Below are 15540 nucleotides of genomic sequence, written 5' to 3' on the forward strand. Positions count from 1 at the left end.
TTTTAATGCATTTGTAGGATTTAAAGACGTTTGTAGGATGTTAGGATGTTTCTAGGATTTAAGGACTTTTCTATGGGTTTATTACTTTTCTTGGATTTTATGTTTCTAGGATTTTAGGAAATTTCTCCAATTTTAAGGACACTGGATTTAAAATGTTTCTTGTATTCAAGGACTTCTCTGATTTTAGAACATTTCTCAGCTTTTAGGACTTTCTCGAGGATTTTAGGGTGTGTCTCAGATTTTAGGACATTAGTGTCTTAGCTAGGACCTCTGTGGGGGATTTGATGCTGTTTTATGCACTCTGACACCTTATGGAGACTAAAAGGACAAAAAGTAACCACAGAGTCAATCACTTTATTTTAGTGTCAATTAGAATATGGTTGGCATGTCCCCCTATCAGGGGCCAGATTTGGCACATGGGCCGTAGGTTGAGTATCACTGCAGTGAAAATAGCTGAAAACAATTGCATGTGTTCATTAGTTATGATGCTTTGGTGACAGTTGTCTTTTATGTCCTCAGAGGGGAAGACTCCTTCGGTGGAGAGTAAGAATGGAAAGAGGACGGAGAGAGGAGCAGGAGGAGACGCAGCAGCAGCAGCAGGAGGAGGAGGTTCAAAGTACTCCATGTTTACCTGGATCGTGGTCCTGGCTCTGCTGGGAGTCTGGAGCTCCGTAGCTGTGGTCTACTTCGACATCGTGGACTACGACAGCGTCATCGGTGAGTGACGAGTGTGATAAATGTGTCGTTGCCGTCAGAGAGCGTGGTGCATCTTGTTTCCCTTCATGTGCTCACAAAGTCAAATACTGCTAAATATGCACCGCAGTCAAACCAAAGCTTGAAACGGCAAATATGCATCTGTTGCATCTGCAACTTTTTTTTAGCAAGTAACAGATTTCCTTATTGTACAAGTCCCAGTTTACAGCTTGTTAAAAACAAAGATGGTATAATACTAGCAAAGTAGCGCGCAGCCACCAGAGGTAACAGATGTTATCTCAAAATGACGACCCATGTGATGATTACATGATATGCATCGCCCGATTACACAAAATGATCCTTATATTGTGAGAAATTGTGAAAATTACACGATAAAGATCTCACATTCTTGTAATTATAAAGATATCTCAAAGAGCTTCAAAGTTTAATTAAACTGTCGTTTAATAAACATATATATGTTAATGTCTAAATAAAGTTAAAAAAAAAACTGTGATAAATAAGTATGAGTGTGTTCCCGTTTTTGGGATGTTGACAGACGGAGTCAAACAAGTAATGTTGTGTTGTCGCATTTGTTGGCCTAGTTTCTTTATCACAGTGCGCGCACACACGCGCGCACACACACACACTCAGACGTTGCATTATGGGTTTCTAGATATGCTGGTTTTCACACAGGAACCTGTTTCTATCTTTACGTGGTTATGGCAGTCACACCAGGCTTTCACAAGCTCTTCCTCTCGGACAGACACACACACACACACACACACACACACACACACACACAAGACATTTTTCTCTTATCTGGAACTTCATCTCTTGTTTGAGTGCTTCATGAGTAACTGAGCCACATCAGACTTCCCTTTTAAAAGTGCAACTGAGATAAAACGGCTCTGTGACAGTTTTTTTTTTTTTTTAAAATATTTGTAGTTTCGTGGACTTCGTGCTCAGCCAGCAGCGTTCACTATGATGTTTGTAAAGTTAAGCTCGAGTGTTTCCTCTCTGCTCTGTGTATGAAGCCTTTCAGGGCTGCATGATGTGGAAAACACAAACCTTTGCAACAGAGGTGATCAATGCTTTTATAAAGAGAAAAATCTGAAAACTCTAACATCAGATTCTTGAAGCGTGCACACAGACCGCTGAACTGTTTCTACCCACGTTCAAATGTTTTTAATCTTAAATTGGATGCAAAGCAATCACTAGCATAAGAGAACATCTAAATAACCCCATCAGACATTAAAGCAAATGATGCCAAAATAAGTGACTTACTTTACAACAAGTACAATCATCCAATATCAGGTCAGTCAGTGGGCTGGTTTTCTATCACGAGACAAACTTTTGTGTAAAATTATGATTTTTTTTTTCTCCGCAAACAACAACAAAAATTCTTGACTTCATCATTTTATCTTTTTAGATATGTGTATGAAATTTTGTCATAATTAGTGTATGATTTTTTTTAAAGAAAATACTTTCTTGAACAGATGAGATCAAATCTGTTTAATGCACGAGGCCCAATTTACAGACGACAGACCCAGAAAACAAAGTTAATAACAATAATGAAGATGTTTTAATAATATTCTGCTCTGATGTGCTACCAAAAACATCCTTTTTTGCAGGTAGATGTGCCAGAAAATCTCCCAAATGTTCATGAATGACCTGCAGATGCTTGACAGTAAAAGTCTTTTCTTTTTTGGTGGAAGCTGCAGCAGCTGGATGACTTTAACTGTGAAGCAGCTGCAGCCTTTAAAACACATCGTGCAGCCCTTCTGTATTTCTCTGTACTAACACGGTCCTCTTTCAGCCTGCAGAGCTGTAATCTTTCTGTCCTCTTCCTCTCTGTGTGTTGTCTCTGCATGCAGCCAGAGCTAAGGAGTTTCGTATGAACTTTTCAGAAGTTCTGCAAGGTACGGTCTCAAGATTTAAACCGCATTTTTCACTACTCGACATTTTCACCTCCATTAGAGCCGATGGTGTCACCAAACTACTCCAAAGAGCATGATGAGCTCAGAGAGGATGAGCAGTCTGAACACAGCTCTTCCTGTCTATAGTAAATAAGAACGTGGCCGAGATGATTGGTGACATCTTTGTCACACCGTGTTATATTTAGCGATGAGTTTTGTTTCCTCCAACCAGACACGACAATGAAAATGCTTCCTGCTGTATCCAGTGAGCTGGTTTAAGACACAAATCAGCAGCTACTGTTACGGACATAAAGCTCCATCTGATGAGAGTTTAGTGTGATGCAGAGTTTGGGATGGAAATTGTTAAAGATGGAGAAAAACTATAATGGTGCTGGTGTGTAACCCTTTGAAGGTGGACATCACTTTCCACGTGCTGCTTTCAGTCACCTTTTACAGATACTTTTGAGGCCGAGCACATTGGCTGAATTTCTTAAAAACAAAACAAAGAGAACTGGAAAAAGGCATTGAGCTGTGCTATGTCACTGCAGTGTGATCAGATTTTGAGGAGATTTTATAGATTGATGAGTCAGAAAAGAGAAGATGACAGACGGCGTGTTACTGACATCATCGTCCTTCTTCGCCACATCCTTCCTCTTCCTCCAGCGTTACTGTTTAAAATGAAAACATCATGCGCTTCTATTAATATGCTGTCTTCTGTGTTCTTATTAAAAGCTTGTTTAGCGGTTTTATTTCTCCTGCCCCAGTCTGCTAACAGTCAGTAATGTTTGAAACTACTTACTACACTTACTACACTGGTTAATGTAGACGAGAAATGTTTGCTTTTTAACCAGAGATTCGTACAGGGGGTTATAATGATATTTTATTTCAGTGTGTTACATTTATTGTTTACACAATGAAGCAATAAAAAATAAAAATATGGGCTCTATATTATTGGTTTTTAAATAATGTTGGATTACTTTCACATTGTTGATTTCCTAAACTCAAAGAAATAGGCACTTTATGGGGGAAAGTTAATGTTGTAGCAAACTTAATCCCAAAGTACGGATTATATTAGTTTGATAATAAACGTTATGTTTGTGAAACCTACTGCCTGAATAAATCAAAGATTTTTTTTTTTTATTTGGCTTTGAATTTGGAGTAATATTACAGTCTTAATTTTAAGTTTTAATTATTGTTTTTACTTTATTTTATTTCTGTTTATATTTTGTATATATTTTACATTTATGTATAGTCATTTGATCTCCTTTAAATTATGTCTGTTTGTTTAAATTTTGCTACATGAAGCACTTCATTTATTTATTTAAATTTAACCTTTATTTAACTTGGAATAGTCCCGTTGACAGTCAAAATCTCCTTTTCAGGGCCAAAACAGCAGCGTGAAAAATGTCAAACAAGATAACAAAAAGACTGAAAAACACAACAGCAAAGAGTTAAAAACAAACAGAATAAAGTTTTTTTTTTTACAAACAAAACAAAGAAAGGACTTAAAAAAACTGCCAACTTACAACAAACAACTGAAATTAGCAGCTTTCGGTAACCAGACGTGTATTTGTAGGTGAAAAGTCCTGAATCCTTCATGTTTCTATAGAAATAAAGTTGAACTGAGTTAAACTGAGGCGTGTATGTATGTTAATCAGCCCTCCTCTTCCTCCCTTCAGGCAAACTGACGGCCTACGACACCGACGGAGACGGAGACTTTGACGTGGAGGACGCTAAAGTTCTGCTCGGCAAGTCCGCTTTCATTGGTCTTTGTGTTTTTGAGCCCGTTTTGTGTGTGTGAAGCCTGACTGATGTGGTTTACAGTCCCAGTGCCTCAGATTTAAACTCTGTGGTGTCAACTCTAAAGCAGCGAGTCATCGCCCGCTTTTTGTTGCCCGAAAAAGGAAAAAAAACTCTGACGTTCACAGTGAGAGTGAGCTCCTTGTGATGTTACAGGTGTAAAATCACTCTGAACTAACTTTATAATGCTTTACTCTTTTTTTTTATCCAACTGAAAACAAGTCTGATACAACCATAAAAAATTACCTTTGTCATACTTCAGTCTATCAACCTGTTGAAATACACAGTACCACTGAATGCAGTATACTAAACTTCCTTTTATACTCACACTTCCTCCACTGCGAGCTGGAAACAAACTAACAGCTCTCCAGTTCACATACTGGACAGATTTCCAAGTCGCTCTGGTGCTCGGTGGTCATAAAATGTGACTAAATAGTCGTAATTGGAGCTCCGCAGATTGAAAAACACAAACCTGCTCGCAGTACTGCCACAAACACTCATTAGGTCAGATTGTATTGAAGACATTTTAGGGGCTTTTTGTGCCTTTATTGGACATACAGCGTGAAAGGGGGGACAGCAAAGGGCCCTTTGTGACAGACACAGTCTGGAGCTCTGCAAAAGCCCTGCTCTGTGTGTGTGTCTGTGGAGGCGGAGAGAGCGAGGGAACTGAAACATCAGTGGCTTATAAAATTATATCTAATTACAATTTATACTCGATGTTCGCGATACTCATTTTATATATCGCATGTGGAACAAGCTGCAAGACAACGAGTATATTCGATATATGGCTCGGCCCTGCAGTCAGCAGACACCAGCCGAAACAGTCAGCGAGATCGACAAAACCAGTGCAGAGTTTGCGTTGTTTTTTTAAGCTTAAGACGCTAAAGAGTCAGAGCCTGACGAGACAGAGACAGGAAGTGAAGACTTATTTGTTGTCTTTATGTCTTCATGTGCGACTTCTTTAACTCACTATCTTTCTCTTTTCCGCTTCATCATCCTTTAATTTTGCCGTTTTTTTTTTTTTTTTTTTTTTTTGGTTAAGGTCGCTCCCATTTTTTTTTTATTCCACCTCCCTCCTTTTTCTCTCACCTTTTTTCTGTTTTTATTTTGAACATTCTCCTTTTTTCACTCCTTCAATATTCCTCCTTTTTAGCCTTCTTTCTTTGTCATCCACCTTTTTTCCACATCCTGTTTCTTCCTCCCTCCCTCTCTCTCTCTCTCTCTCTCTCTCTTGTCAGGCTTGACCAAAGACGCCGGCGGTAGTGCGAACGCCGAGTCGCTCGAGGAGGTTCTTAATATTTTAGCAGAGGAGGGCTCTGATTGGATCTATGGCTTCTTCACCTTCCTTTATGACGTAGTGTCCTCGCCCGTAGAGCGCGGCGAGCAGCAGGAGGAGGAGGAGGCGGCGGCTGAGAGGCAGGAGGAAGGCAGCGCGGCCTCCTCTGATGACGGGGAGGTCAAAGGGGTCATACTGGACCTCCAGAACCAGTAGGAGGTCAGGAAACAGAGCCCGCAGACAGTAGCAAGGCTCCCTGGTCCCACTACCGACCAGTAAAGAGCAGACTGGGACGTAGCCCAGTCCAGCTTAAGGAGGAGCAGTGTGGAGGCGCAGAGGACCTGATGGAGGACCGTCTGGTTTCCACTGCAAACTGGTTAGACTGGTCACACAGTCTTTTAAAAGAAACTAGACACCGAACAGGACTTAAACTCTCCGAAAACTCTGATTTTGATTTAATGATGGAGTTAAATTTTTTGATTTTTTGATTTTTTTTAAATAGTAATTTGTAATTTATTTATTTTAGAAAGGGACATTAATCCATCTACTATATGAAAATGCAGTATTTACAACGGTTAAGACCAACAGCATTACGATTAAAAGACACACGGTATAGTTAAATGTACAATTTAAGAATAAAGAACTGAATCTGACAATCTGAGCAGATAAAATCCAAATAGCAGACGACTACAGTCATTTTTAAATTTGGTAAAATTAGCCTAAAATCAGTTCTGACGTTGGTGCAGCGAGTCCGACTTAATAAACATAAAACATAACATCCACATAAACATCCACCTCCGCTGGCTTTTGAAATGTGTTCGTATTTGTGTATATGTCGCACAAGCGTAACATCATTAAATAAATGATTAGTGTATTTAGTTTTCGGACTGCCAAACATTTTTTTTAAAACTGTGATTAATCGCCTTGTTTTTTTTGCATATTGACAATTGGATTGTTTTGCGTTTCAACACAGTTTTGTAGTTGATATTGATGAATATTTGCACTTTTCAGGAGTTCCACTTTAGTTGCTTCCTGTGATTCATTCAAGTGATGTTCGTGTGAAACTATTGTTCCTCGTGACGCTCAGACATATAATAACAATTAAAAATAAATTAAAATATTGTAGTTACAATAATAATGATAGTAATTTAAGAACATAATAATAATAATTAATTTAAGAAAAAAATAATTACGAAAAGAAAATAAGAATTCAGCATAAAAGGACATTTAACCCTTTGAAAGCTGCAGCTTAAACCTGGAGCATATTGGTGTGATTTCTTTCAAAAACATGAAAAAGGGGAATTAAACAACTTGGTGATAAATGTTTCACAAATTGTAAGAAATTAGTAGATTTTGAACATTATTTTTTATAAAAACCTAAGAAAAAATGTCTGGGAGAGAAAAAAAAAAGCTAGGGGAAAAACTACGTGAAACTATCATAATGACATGATAAATATTATTATGTGGCAATTGTGTTTTTTCAACATACTGTAAAATGACTTTTTTGACAGTTTTTCTGACTTATTTTTACGTATTCATTTTATTTTTCTTGTCTCAGTTATATAACGTTAGAAACCACTGTCTTTAGATGTCACATGAAATTAAGTTAGGTTGGTACGAAAACATTCACAGGTAACTAACACACTAAACTGTTGTTTTAGCCTCATTTTGGGGAAAAAAATGAGTGGAAATGAAGCATGTGAGTCATGGAAACATTATACGGGTGTGCAGTCAGGGATTTGCTGATTATTGTTCTGTTATTTCTCTTCACAATGGACGCATTTTATTTCACACGGCATTTGAACTTGAGTTTTTGGACACCAACAGCTGGTAGTTTTCATTGCCTTCCTCTGCTGTCTGTTCTGTTCAGATGAAAAGAAGTTAAAAGCTCCTGCTCTCAGGAGAGACAGGCTGAGAAAAGGTACCGCACAAAGAGCCAAGAGTGTGTTGTTTTGTGTGTGTGCTGGTGATCCGCTGAGAGCTCTGCTGACAGATCTGTCTGTGTGTAAATGTTTGTAGAGGACAGGAAAGAGGTGAAGAAGAAACGGAAAAAATAAAGGTACTGTCACTCTGTCACTGCACGACCTTGTTTGAGAGTAACAACCTTTGCTTCCTGCTGTGGTCACCTGGACTAAATCTGAATGCATGTGTGACACTGCAGACAGTCAACAGGTGTGGACGTCACATCTGCTTTTTTACGCCTTGACGTTACGTCTGAGACGCTGTTTTGCACCATCCTTCACGCTGCTCTATAACCCGTCTATATTGCGTCCGTGAGAGTTTCCGAAGCGGAGGATCCTGCCGGCTGATACTGTAGACTTGCTGAGAATGTGCTTATTTCGACATTTTTCCTTGATTTTGTGATCATTTTTCATTTTTCCTAATTTTGTTGTCATTTTTTCTTGTTTTTGAGGTCATATTCCCATGATTTTGTTGTCATTTTTCCTTGATTTTGAGGTCATATTCCCATGATTTTGTTGTGATTTGTCCTTGATTTTGAGGTCATTTTTTCTTGATTTTGTGGTCAGTTTTTCTTAATTTTGTAGTCACATTTTTCAGGAGGTGCGCAATGTGTCTCTGCAGTTCTCTGCAACCCCAAAAGTATAAATTCGGCTTAATAAAGGCTGCATGGAAACAACAGACTGACCTGGATATTTGCAGTTAGGTGTGGCAGCGGTGTGTTTTTACCTCGTGTGAAGATTTGAATTTTGTTTTCGGCTTCAGTATCAAACTGTTTTGTGTCTGTTGTCCCAGAAGACGAGACGTTAGAGGACACTGATCGAGAGATAAAACTCCCAAAAGGTAGATATCTCTTTGTGGGTTTGCGTGTGAGTTTGACTCATTTTTTGACTGCCTGCGGCAGAAAATGAGCTCACAGTGTAAATAATGTTTTATTTGATATGTAGCTGAAGCAGGGGAGACTGCTGCTAAACAGAATACAACCACAGGTACTAAAACCACCTGCACGTCTTAAATAAATACTTTATTTTGCTCTGACTTGATATTTTATGGCATGACTTACATTTAAATTTGATCATTTGTAATGCATTGATCAAATAATAATTAACACTATTGGCTGAAATTTTCTCTCAAATATGAGAATTTGCTATCAATAAGCAATTTAAAAATAACTAATAATAATATACAACAAAAGTTGTTTAATATTGTGATACTTTTTTTATATTAAAAGTGCACCTGACATTGTAAAATCTAATTTTATTGGTTATTAGTTTCTTATAACAAGTTTTATGAGCACAAATTAACTAAGACTTAACTCTTCGTAGCAACAGAACAGATTATGTACCAGCATGTACAGTGTGATGATGTCACATCCCTTTTTTTTAACTCTTCCTGGGTTGTTTTGTGGTGTCACGTTAACAAATCAATGAACACCGTGCTTGATTGTGTGTGGATGGTGTTCACGCTGCGTTTTTAAAGCTCCACCTTAAATCCAAACCTCAGACCGTCCCGTCAGAGGCGCCACGCTGCGCTCCGCTCTCAGGTACGAGCTCTCAGGATGATCCACGAGAAGATGGAGGCCAAGAGGATCGCTCGCATCGCCGTGGCTGAGATCAGGGCCTTCCTCGCCGAAGAAGAGGAGGAGAAGGAGAAGGCCTGGGAGCTGAAGATGAAGACGCTGGAGGTCGCACAGGAGCAGCTGAGGGCGGAGAAGGAGAAGGCGGAGAAGGAGAGGATGGAAAGAGAGAAAGCGGAGAAGGAAAGGATGGAGAGGGAAGCAAGGGAGAAAGAGAGGCTGGCTCGAGAGAGGGCAGAGAGGGAAAGACAAGAGACGGAGAGACTGGCCAAAGAAAAGGCGGCCGAGGAAGAGAGGAAACGACTTGAGCGAGAGAAGGCGGAGATGGAAAAACAGAGAGAGAGAGGCTTGAAAGAGAGAGAGCTGAAAAGGAGAGGATGGAGAGGGAGCGCATCGAAAGAGAAAGAGAAAAAATAGCCCAAGAGAGGGAACAGTTGGAGAAGGAGAGACGTGAGAATGAAAGGATGGCCAAAGAGATAGAGGAAAAAGAAAGACTGGAGAGGGAACGCATAGCAAAGGAAAGAGAGCGAATCGCCAGGGAAAGGGCAGAAAAAGAAAGGCAAGAAAGAGAGCGCATCGCAAAAGAAAGGGCAGAAAAAGAAAGGCAAGAACGAGAGCGCATCGCAAAAGAAAGGGCAGAAAAAGAGAGGCTAGAGAAGGAACGCATCGCAAAAGAAATTGCAGAAAAAGAAAGGCAAGAAAGAGAACGCATTGCAAAAGAAAGGGCAGAAAAAGAAAGGCTAGAAAGAGAACGCATTGGCAAAAGAAAGGGCAGAAAAAGAAAGGCAAGAAAGAGAGCGCATTGCAAAAGAAAGGGCAGAAAAAGAAAGGCAAGAAAGAGAACGCATCGCAAAAGAAAGGGCAGAAAAAGAAAGGCAAGAAAGAGAACGCATCGCAAAAGAAAGGGCAGAAAAAGAAAGGCAAGAAAGAGAACGCATTGCCAAGGAACGAGAGCGAATCACCAGAGAGAAGGAGCGTCAGGAAAAGGAAAGGATAGCAAAAGAAAGGGCAGAAAAAGAAAGACTGGAGAGAGAACGCATCGCCAAAGAAAAGGAGAGGATTGCAAAGGAGAGGCAGAGGATTGAGCAAGAGAGAGCCGAAAAGGAGAGGCAAGAAAAGGAACGGATCGCCAAAGAAATGCTCGAGAGAGAGCGCATCGTTAAGGAGAGGGAGCGAATCGCCCGGGAAAAAGAGAGAGCAGAAAAGGAACGACTTGAAAAAGAGAGAGCAGCCAGAGAGAGGGAAAGGCTGGAGAGAGAGAGAGCAGCGAGGGAGAAGTTGGCTCGTGAGAAGGAGCTGATGGAGAGGCAGAGGCTCGCCAGAGAAAAGGCTGCTCGGGATAAGATGGAGGAGGTGAAGAAACAAGAGCTCCTCGAGAGGAAACCAAACGCCTCGCAGCCGAAAGCTCCGGCGGCGGAGGAGAGAAGTGACAGAGCGAGTGTGTCAGCCGTCAGGAGGGAGAAGAGCGTGACAGAGGAGAAGATAACCATGGGCGGGAAGAAAAAATGACACCATGGGTCTAAGTTACTGTCTCATAAATGGTGCTAGAGCTCTGATTGGCTAGAGGCGTAAAATAATCTCCCTCCATGACTGAGCAGGTTTCTGTACATCTCAGCAGCATAACATCACAATTTTTCTTGCTTTGGCCTCATATTCGTTATTAAAGCTCCAGTGTGTAGGATTTTGAGGAATTCGGGATTTTCCACCCACCAAAATTTCAACATCTGCAGCAAAGTATTGAGTTTATATTTTTGGAGCTGGGCCTGTCTTTTGGACTGCTATTGATATCCGGTTATTCATTGCACTCTCGGAGTGTGGAGCGTACTCTGGGCACAGACGGAGCAGCAGAATGTCAGATTGCAGTGAAATTTAAACTTAAAAAACTTAAACTTAAATCCATGGTAAATGCAGTAAATCGATGCAATAAATTCCTCTTTGCATGCTTTATTGAAAGAAAATCAGATTTATCTTATTTTTAATAATAATAATAATAGATTTTATATGTAATGCACTTCACATTTTAAACAAATCTCAAAGTGCTACAAGATAAAAAGCATTAGCATAAAAAAAACTGATAAAAACAACCACAATAAAAATCTAGCAAAGCAAGTCGAGCAACCAGAAAGAAGTCACAGGAGAAATTTGGGCTGGTTGCCCATCTCTGATCTTTACTGCTAGATGCCTCTAAATCCCCCTAAATCTCACACACTGTCCCTTTAAAATGTGAAGAGAAAACTTGAAAATCCTGAAATATGTCGGGACGGTAAAAGGGGCAAAAAAGAAAAGTGTAATATTGATTTCAGCGCTCAGATTTCTTACTGTTGTTTGTTGGAAGCGTGTGGCTTCAGTTTGTGTGTTGGGTTGATGTAACTGTAGCAAAAAGTTTTAGTTTCGAGTTTTAGTTTGGTGAAGAAAACGTGTAAATCTGAGGAGCGAAGGAAGAAGTCGATCCCGTTATGTTATCTCTCGATGCCGGTGTGGGTTTGAATTTCTTACAGAAATGTTTGGAGCCTGATGTTTGCATCCTGATTCAGATTTGATCAGATATGTTGTGATGGATCAGTTATTAAAGTCTCAGTTGTTCGAGGTTTGGAAATAAAACTATTTTAAAATTAAGTTTGCCATCATGGTGCATGCTGCTGAGAACAGTCGGGGTTAACTTTGAAGGACAACAAAAAATATTGCTAAAATCCAAATACAGTGTTATATTAAAAAAAAAATACTGGTAAAATTACAAAACATTAACTCTTAAAGGCTTTTGAGTTCATCACGTTTCCCTTCGTCTGGCATTTTCTTTGAGTCTGGTGTTATTTGAAACCCTCCTTTTATTTTCAGTGTCAAAGTAATTTGTTTCAAAGCTAAAAAATACAGGAAAAATATTTTAAATAATTTTTGGAGAATAAAACCACACACAAGCAAAATGTTACCCCCTTCTTGTTCAGGTTTTCTGATGTCAAAATTGTTAAAAAAAAGAAAAAAAGAAAAAAGAAAAAGAAATGTAGTTTTAAGATGTAAATTTGAATTTAAAGGGGCAATCTGACACCTAACAGTAGAGATGCGTTGTTGATTTAATTACCATACCCCCCATAACAGAACATATTTCAAAAATGTGGAAAAAAGAATAGTTTGAAACAAATATGGTCTATTTTTTTTTTTACTAATGCATAGAAAAAAATAGTTTGACAATTATTTTTTAATGGAAAACCAAGATTCTCACCAGTAAACCATGATGATCTGTAAGAGGTGAAAACTTAGTTACACTAATTATTAATAAAACTGACATTTATGGAGCTAAATATAATGTTTATAGAGGAAATATAAACTACTTTCAGATGGTTAAACATGCAGCGATAACAGGAGCGTTAAAGGTTGTTAGTGTTAAAAAGGACGAAGAACTCACTGAAAGGTTCGATTTTTAGAGCCCACTTAAAGGATTACTATACTTGAGAGTTTCATTTGTTGCATTTTGTTTTCATATTTTTGTCCTTTTATTTTATTTTTTTTTTGTAGATCGTTTCCTGGTTCGTATTTTTCTCCTAGGGGTCGACTGATATTGGTTCTTCAGGGCCGATACTGATTATTAGTAGTTAATGAGATCGATAACCGATATTTGGAACCAATATGCCGTTATAATAACGATGAAAGTTTTTCTTTTAATATTTAAAATTTGGAATATAACAAACTCCAACACAAAACTTTGTTTAACAAATAAATAAATAATCAAAACAGAAACTCTCAACACCATATACAGTAAGTTTCCAGCAACGTTTTTTTGTAAAGTGAAAATTTGAATAAAAAAGGAATAAATAAAAATAGAGACGTGCAGTGACTTCACAGCCGTTCGCTCCATAAAAACTAAATCTGTTTATCTTCTGCTTGAGCGCAGCGCAGCGCCTGATTGATTGATGTGTAAATACACCGAATCTAAAAATAATTCTGCTTTTCCTTCAAAATGTGAGAAAACCTTTATTAAACATATTGTGTTTTCAAATGAAGATGTATGTTTGTCTTTTTTTCTCGGCGTAACTGAAATATAAAGTGTGGAGAGAAGTTTGATCTCCTGCAGACCTCCGTGTAAACTCTTTTTAACACACGCCACATCCCCCGTCCTTTTGCTCGCCGTTATCGCCGTCTGCCACCGCTTCCTCCTGCGCTGACTCTCTTGTCGGCTCGAGTTTCCTTCCAGAGAAACGTTATCAGGGCTGTGACTCCTGACCTCGTTCTCCTCCCTAACATGACAAAGTGTTGATGAATTGTTTGAATTAAAACACCCGCTGTTCTCTCTGAGGCACTGCTTCACTTCTCTGTAAACCAACATCAGTTATTAATCTTTTCTGCATATTTTAATTCTCCTTTTCATGCTGTTTTTATGTCTTCTTTATTAAAATGAGACTTAGACTCAGCGTGGGTTTAAAAACACGTGAGTCAGCTCTTTATTTCTGTGAAAAATGATGATTTTTTTTAAAGCCAGCTCCAGTGTACGGGAAAAAAAGTTTCTCATATCGACTCTTTCTTTCACTTCATAAATTATTTTATTAACCCTTTAACAGTCACATTAAGACATACCTGTAACACCCACAAATGTAATACAAATCTGCAGCTTTTAATGTGATAATCCCTCAAACAAACAAACACATTTGTACTGTGTCCAGAAAAGACATCTGTAAAATGTCCAGAAAAGACATCTATACTACATATGTCATATTGATGTCTTCTCTAGGCAACGTATAAATGTTTTTTCTGATAGAAAAGTCCGTCTTCACATCATTCTGTCACCATTAAGCTGTCCTCCCAGTAAAATGTTTATTTACTTGTTTTTTGATCTGATATTTGAGGAAAAATTTATTTATCTACCAGTGATGCATTGAACAGTTTGGCATATTTAGTTTTTTAGTTTATTTTTTAGAGCATGTGTCTGATTTTTGCATTTGAACTACTGAACAGGGCTGAAGGTGGCAGAGAGACCGCACGAGAAAGGTGCACCTGAGGAGAAAACAGGTGAGCGTGCGCGCACACACGCACACACACACACACACACACACACACACACACACACACACACACACACACACACACACACACACAGACTCTGACCTGACACCTGAGAAAACGTCCCGTCACTGTTTCACCTCGTTCCCACCTGTGAGGGCATGTTTGCCTCAGATGATCTCTGCTGAACGAAACTTTGATACCAGATCTGTATCACAGCAACAAAGCAGCTTCACACACACACACACACACACACACACACACACACACACACACACACACACGTACCTGCGTGTTTCCACTTCTACTCCACTACATCTCAGGAGGAAAATATTACATTATTTGACAGCCTCAGTTCATTTGTAGATTCAGTATAATAAAAAAAAAATCAAATAAACAAATAAATTATGTTAATGAGGCTGAATTCAAAAGCTACACAGCAATATATAAATGCCTAATGACATATTTCCCTTTTGGTGCTTAAACCCTCTGAAACCTTTTCCAAAAAATAATGTAAAGAAAGTCATCGGGAACTTAATGAGAAATGTACCAAAAATTTGCAAGAAATTAGGAAAAACATACAAGAAAATTCCAAAAAAATAAATAAAAACAAACAAGAAAAATACCCCAAAAAAGCTAAAATTAAAAAGAAAATGAAGTGAAAACATTTTAAATGTAAATTTATAATAATTATTAGAGTTCTCTTGACATTTCTTCCTTGTTTTGGTCGTTTTCTAATAATTTTCTTTTAAAAAGCAAATTTTCTTATCACCTTTTGCTTTTTTTTTAATTTGTTGAAAATGTATTGCCAAGTTGCTCATGCCTCTTTTTTTCATGTTTTTGAAAGCCACTGAAAGGTGCCTGAATGCAGCACAAGAAAACGTATTTGTGTCCCGGTTTCAAAGGGTTAAAGCTCCAGTGTGTTGGATTCAGGGGTATATATTTTCAGAAACAGAATATAATATAATAAGTCTATTTTCTTTAGCGTATGATCACCTGAAAATGAGAATTTTTGTGTTTTCGTTTCCTCTGAATGAGCTTTTTTTTTATCTCCATAAGGAGCAGGTCCTTTCGCATCGCCATGTTTCTACAGGAGCCCAGAAAGGACAAACCAAAAGTTAAAATCCTTTTAAATTAAATATATTATACTCATATCTTCTCTGCATTGTGTACTCCATCAAGTTTCAAACAGCAAAGAAACCAGCCAGCGTTTGGATGAAACGACCAATCAGCAAGCTGCGGAGCCGCAGAGGGCGGAGCCAAAAGAGGCCACCTTATCCGAAACCCAAACCGAGGAGACAGGTGTGTGTTTCATATCTTCTCTGCATTGT

At 38.6% G+C, this 15540-nt stretch overlaps 3 protein-coding genes and 1 long non-coding RNA gene across 4 annotated transcripts in view; 3 read left to right on the forward strand and 1 right to left on the reverse strand.

The window, feature by feature from the left end:
- The first annotated feature begins 464 nt into the window (after nucleotides 1-464).
- LOC121960952 (calponin homology domain-containing protein DDB_G0272472-like) lies at nucleotides 465-9731 on the forward strand. The gene is made up of 5 exons (XM_042510858.1): nucleotides 465-717; nucleotides 4289-4357; nucleotides 7556-7606; nucleotides 7705-7738; nucleotides 9124-9731. Exons 1-5 carry the CDS (start codon nucleotides 510-512, stop codon nucleotides 9635-9637), a joined length of 876 nt encoding a protein of 291 aa, XP_042366792.1. The 5' UTR covers nucleotides 465-509; the 3' UTR covers nucleotides 9638-9731.
- On the forward strand, nucleotides 8438-9195 carry LOC121960410. Its single transcript, XR_006106979.1, has 3 exons — nucleotides 8438-8487; nucleotides 8592-8633; nucleotides 9148-9195. It is a non-coding gene; the product is annotated as an uncharacterized LOC121960410 (long non-coding RNA).
- On the forward strand, nucleotides 9685-11223 carry LOC121960953 (uncharacterized abhydrolase domain-containing protein DDB_G0269086-like). The gene is made up of 2 exons (XM_042510859.1): nucleotides 9685-9914; nucleotides 9991-11223. Exons 1-2 carry the CDS (start codon nucleotides 9685-9687, stop codon nucleotides 10727-10729), a joined length of 969 nt encoding a protein of 322 aa, XP_042366793.1. The 3' UTR covers nucleotides 10730-11223.
- A 1210-nt stretch (nucleotides 11224-12433) lies between these two features.
- Nucleotides 12434-15540, reverse strand: part of LOC121960954 (uncharacterized abhydrolase domain-containing protein DDB_G0269086-like) — an 8458-nt gene continuing 5351 nt past the window's right edge. The window contains exon 6 of the mRNA XM_042510860.1: nucleotides 12434-12454. Within this exon, the coding sequence (XP_042366794.1) occupies nucleotides 12434-12454 (21 nt within the window). The remainder of the gene's footprint in view (nucleotides 12455-15540) is intronic.

The sequence above is a fragment of the Plectropomus leopardus genome, chromosome 21 (genome assembly GCF_008729295.1).
Source record: "Plectropomus leopardus isolate mb chromosome 21, YSFRI_Pleo_2.0, whole genome shotgun sequence".
In the NCBI taxonomy this organism is placed as follows: Eukaryota; Metazoa; Chordata; class Actinopteri; order Perciformes; family Serranidae; genus Plectropomus; species Plectropomus leopardus.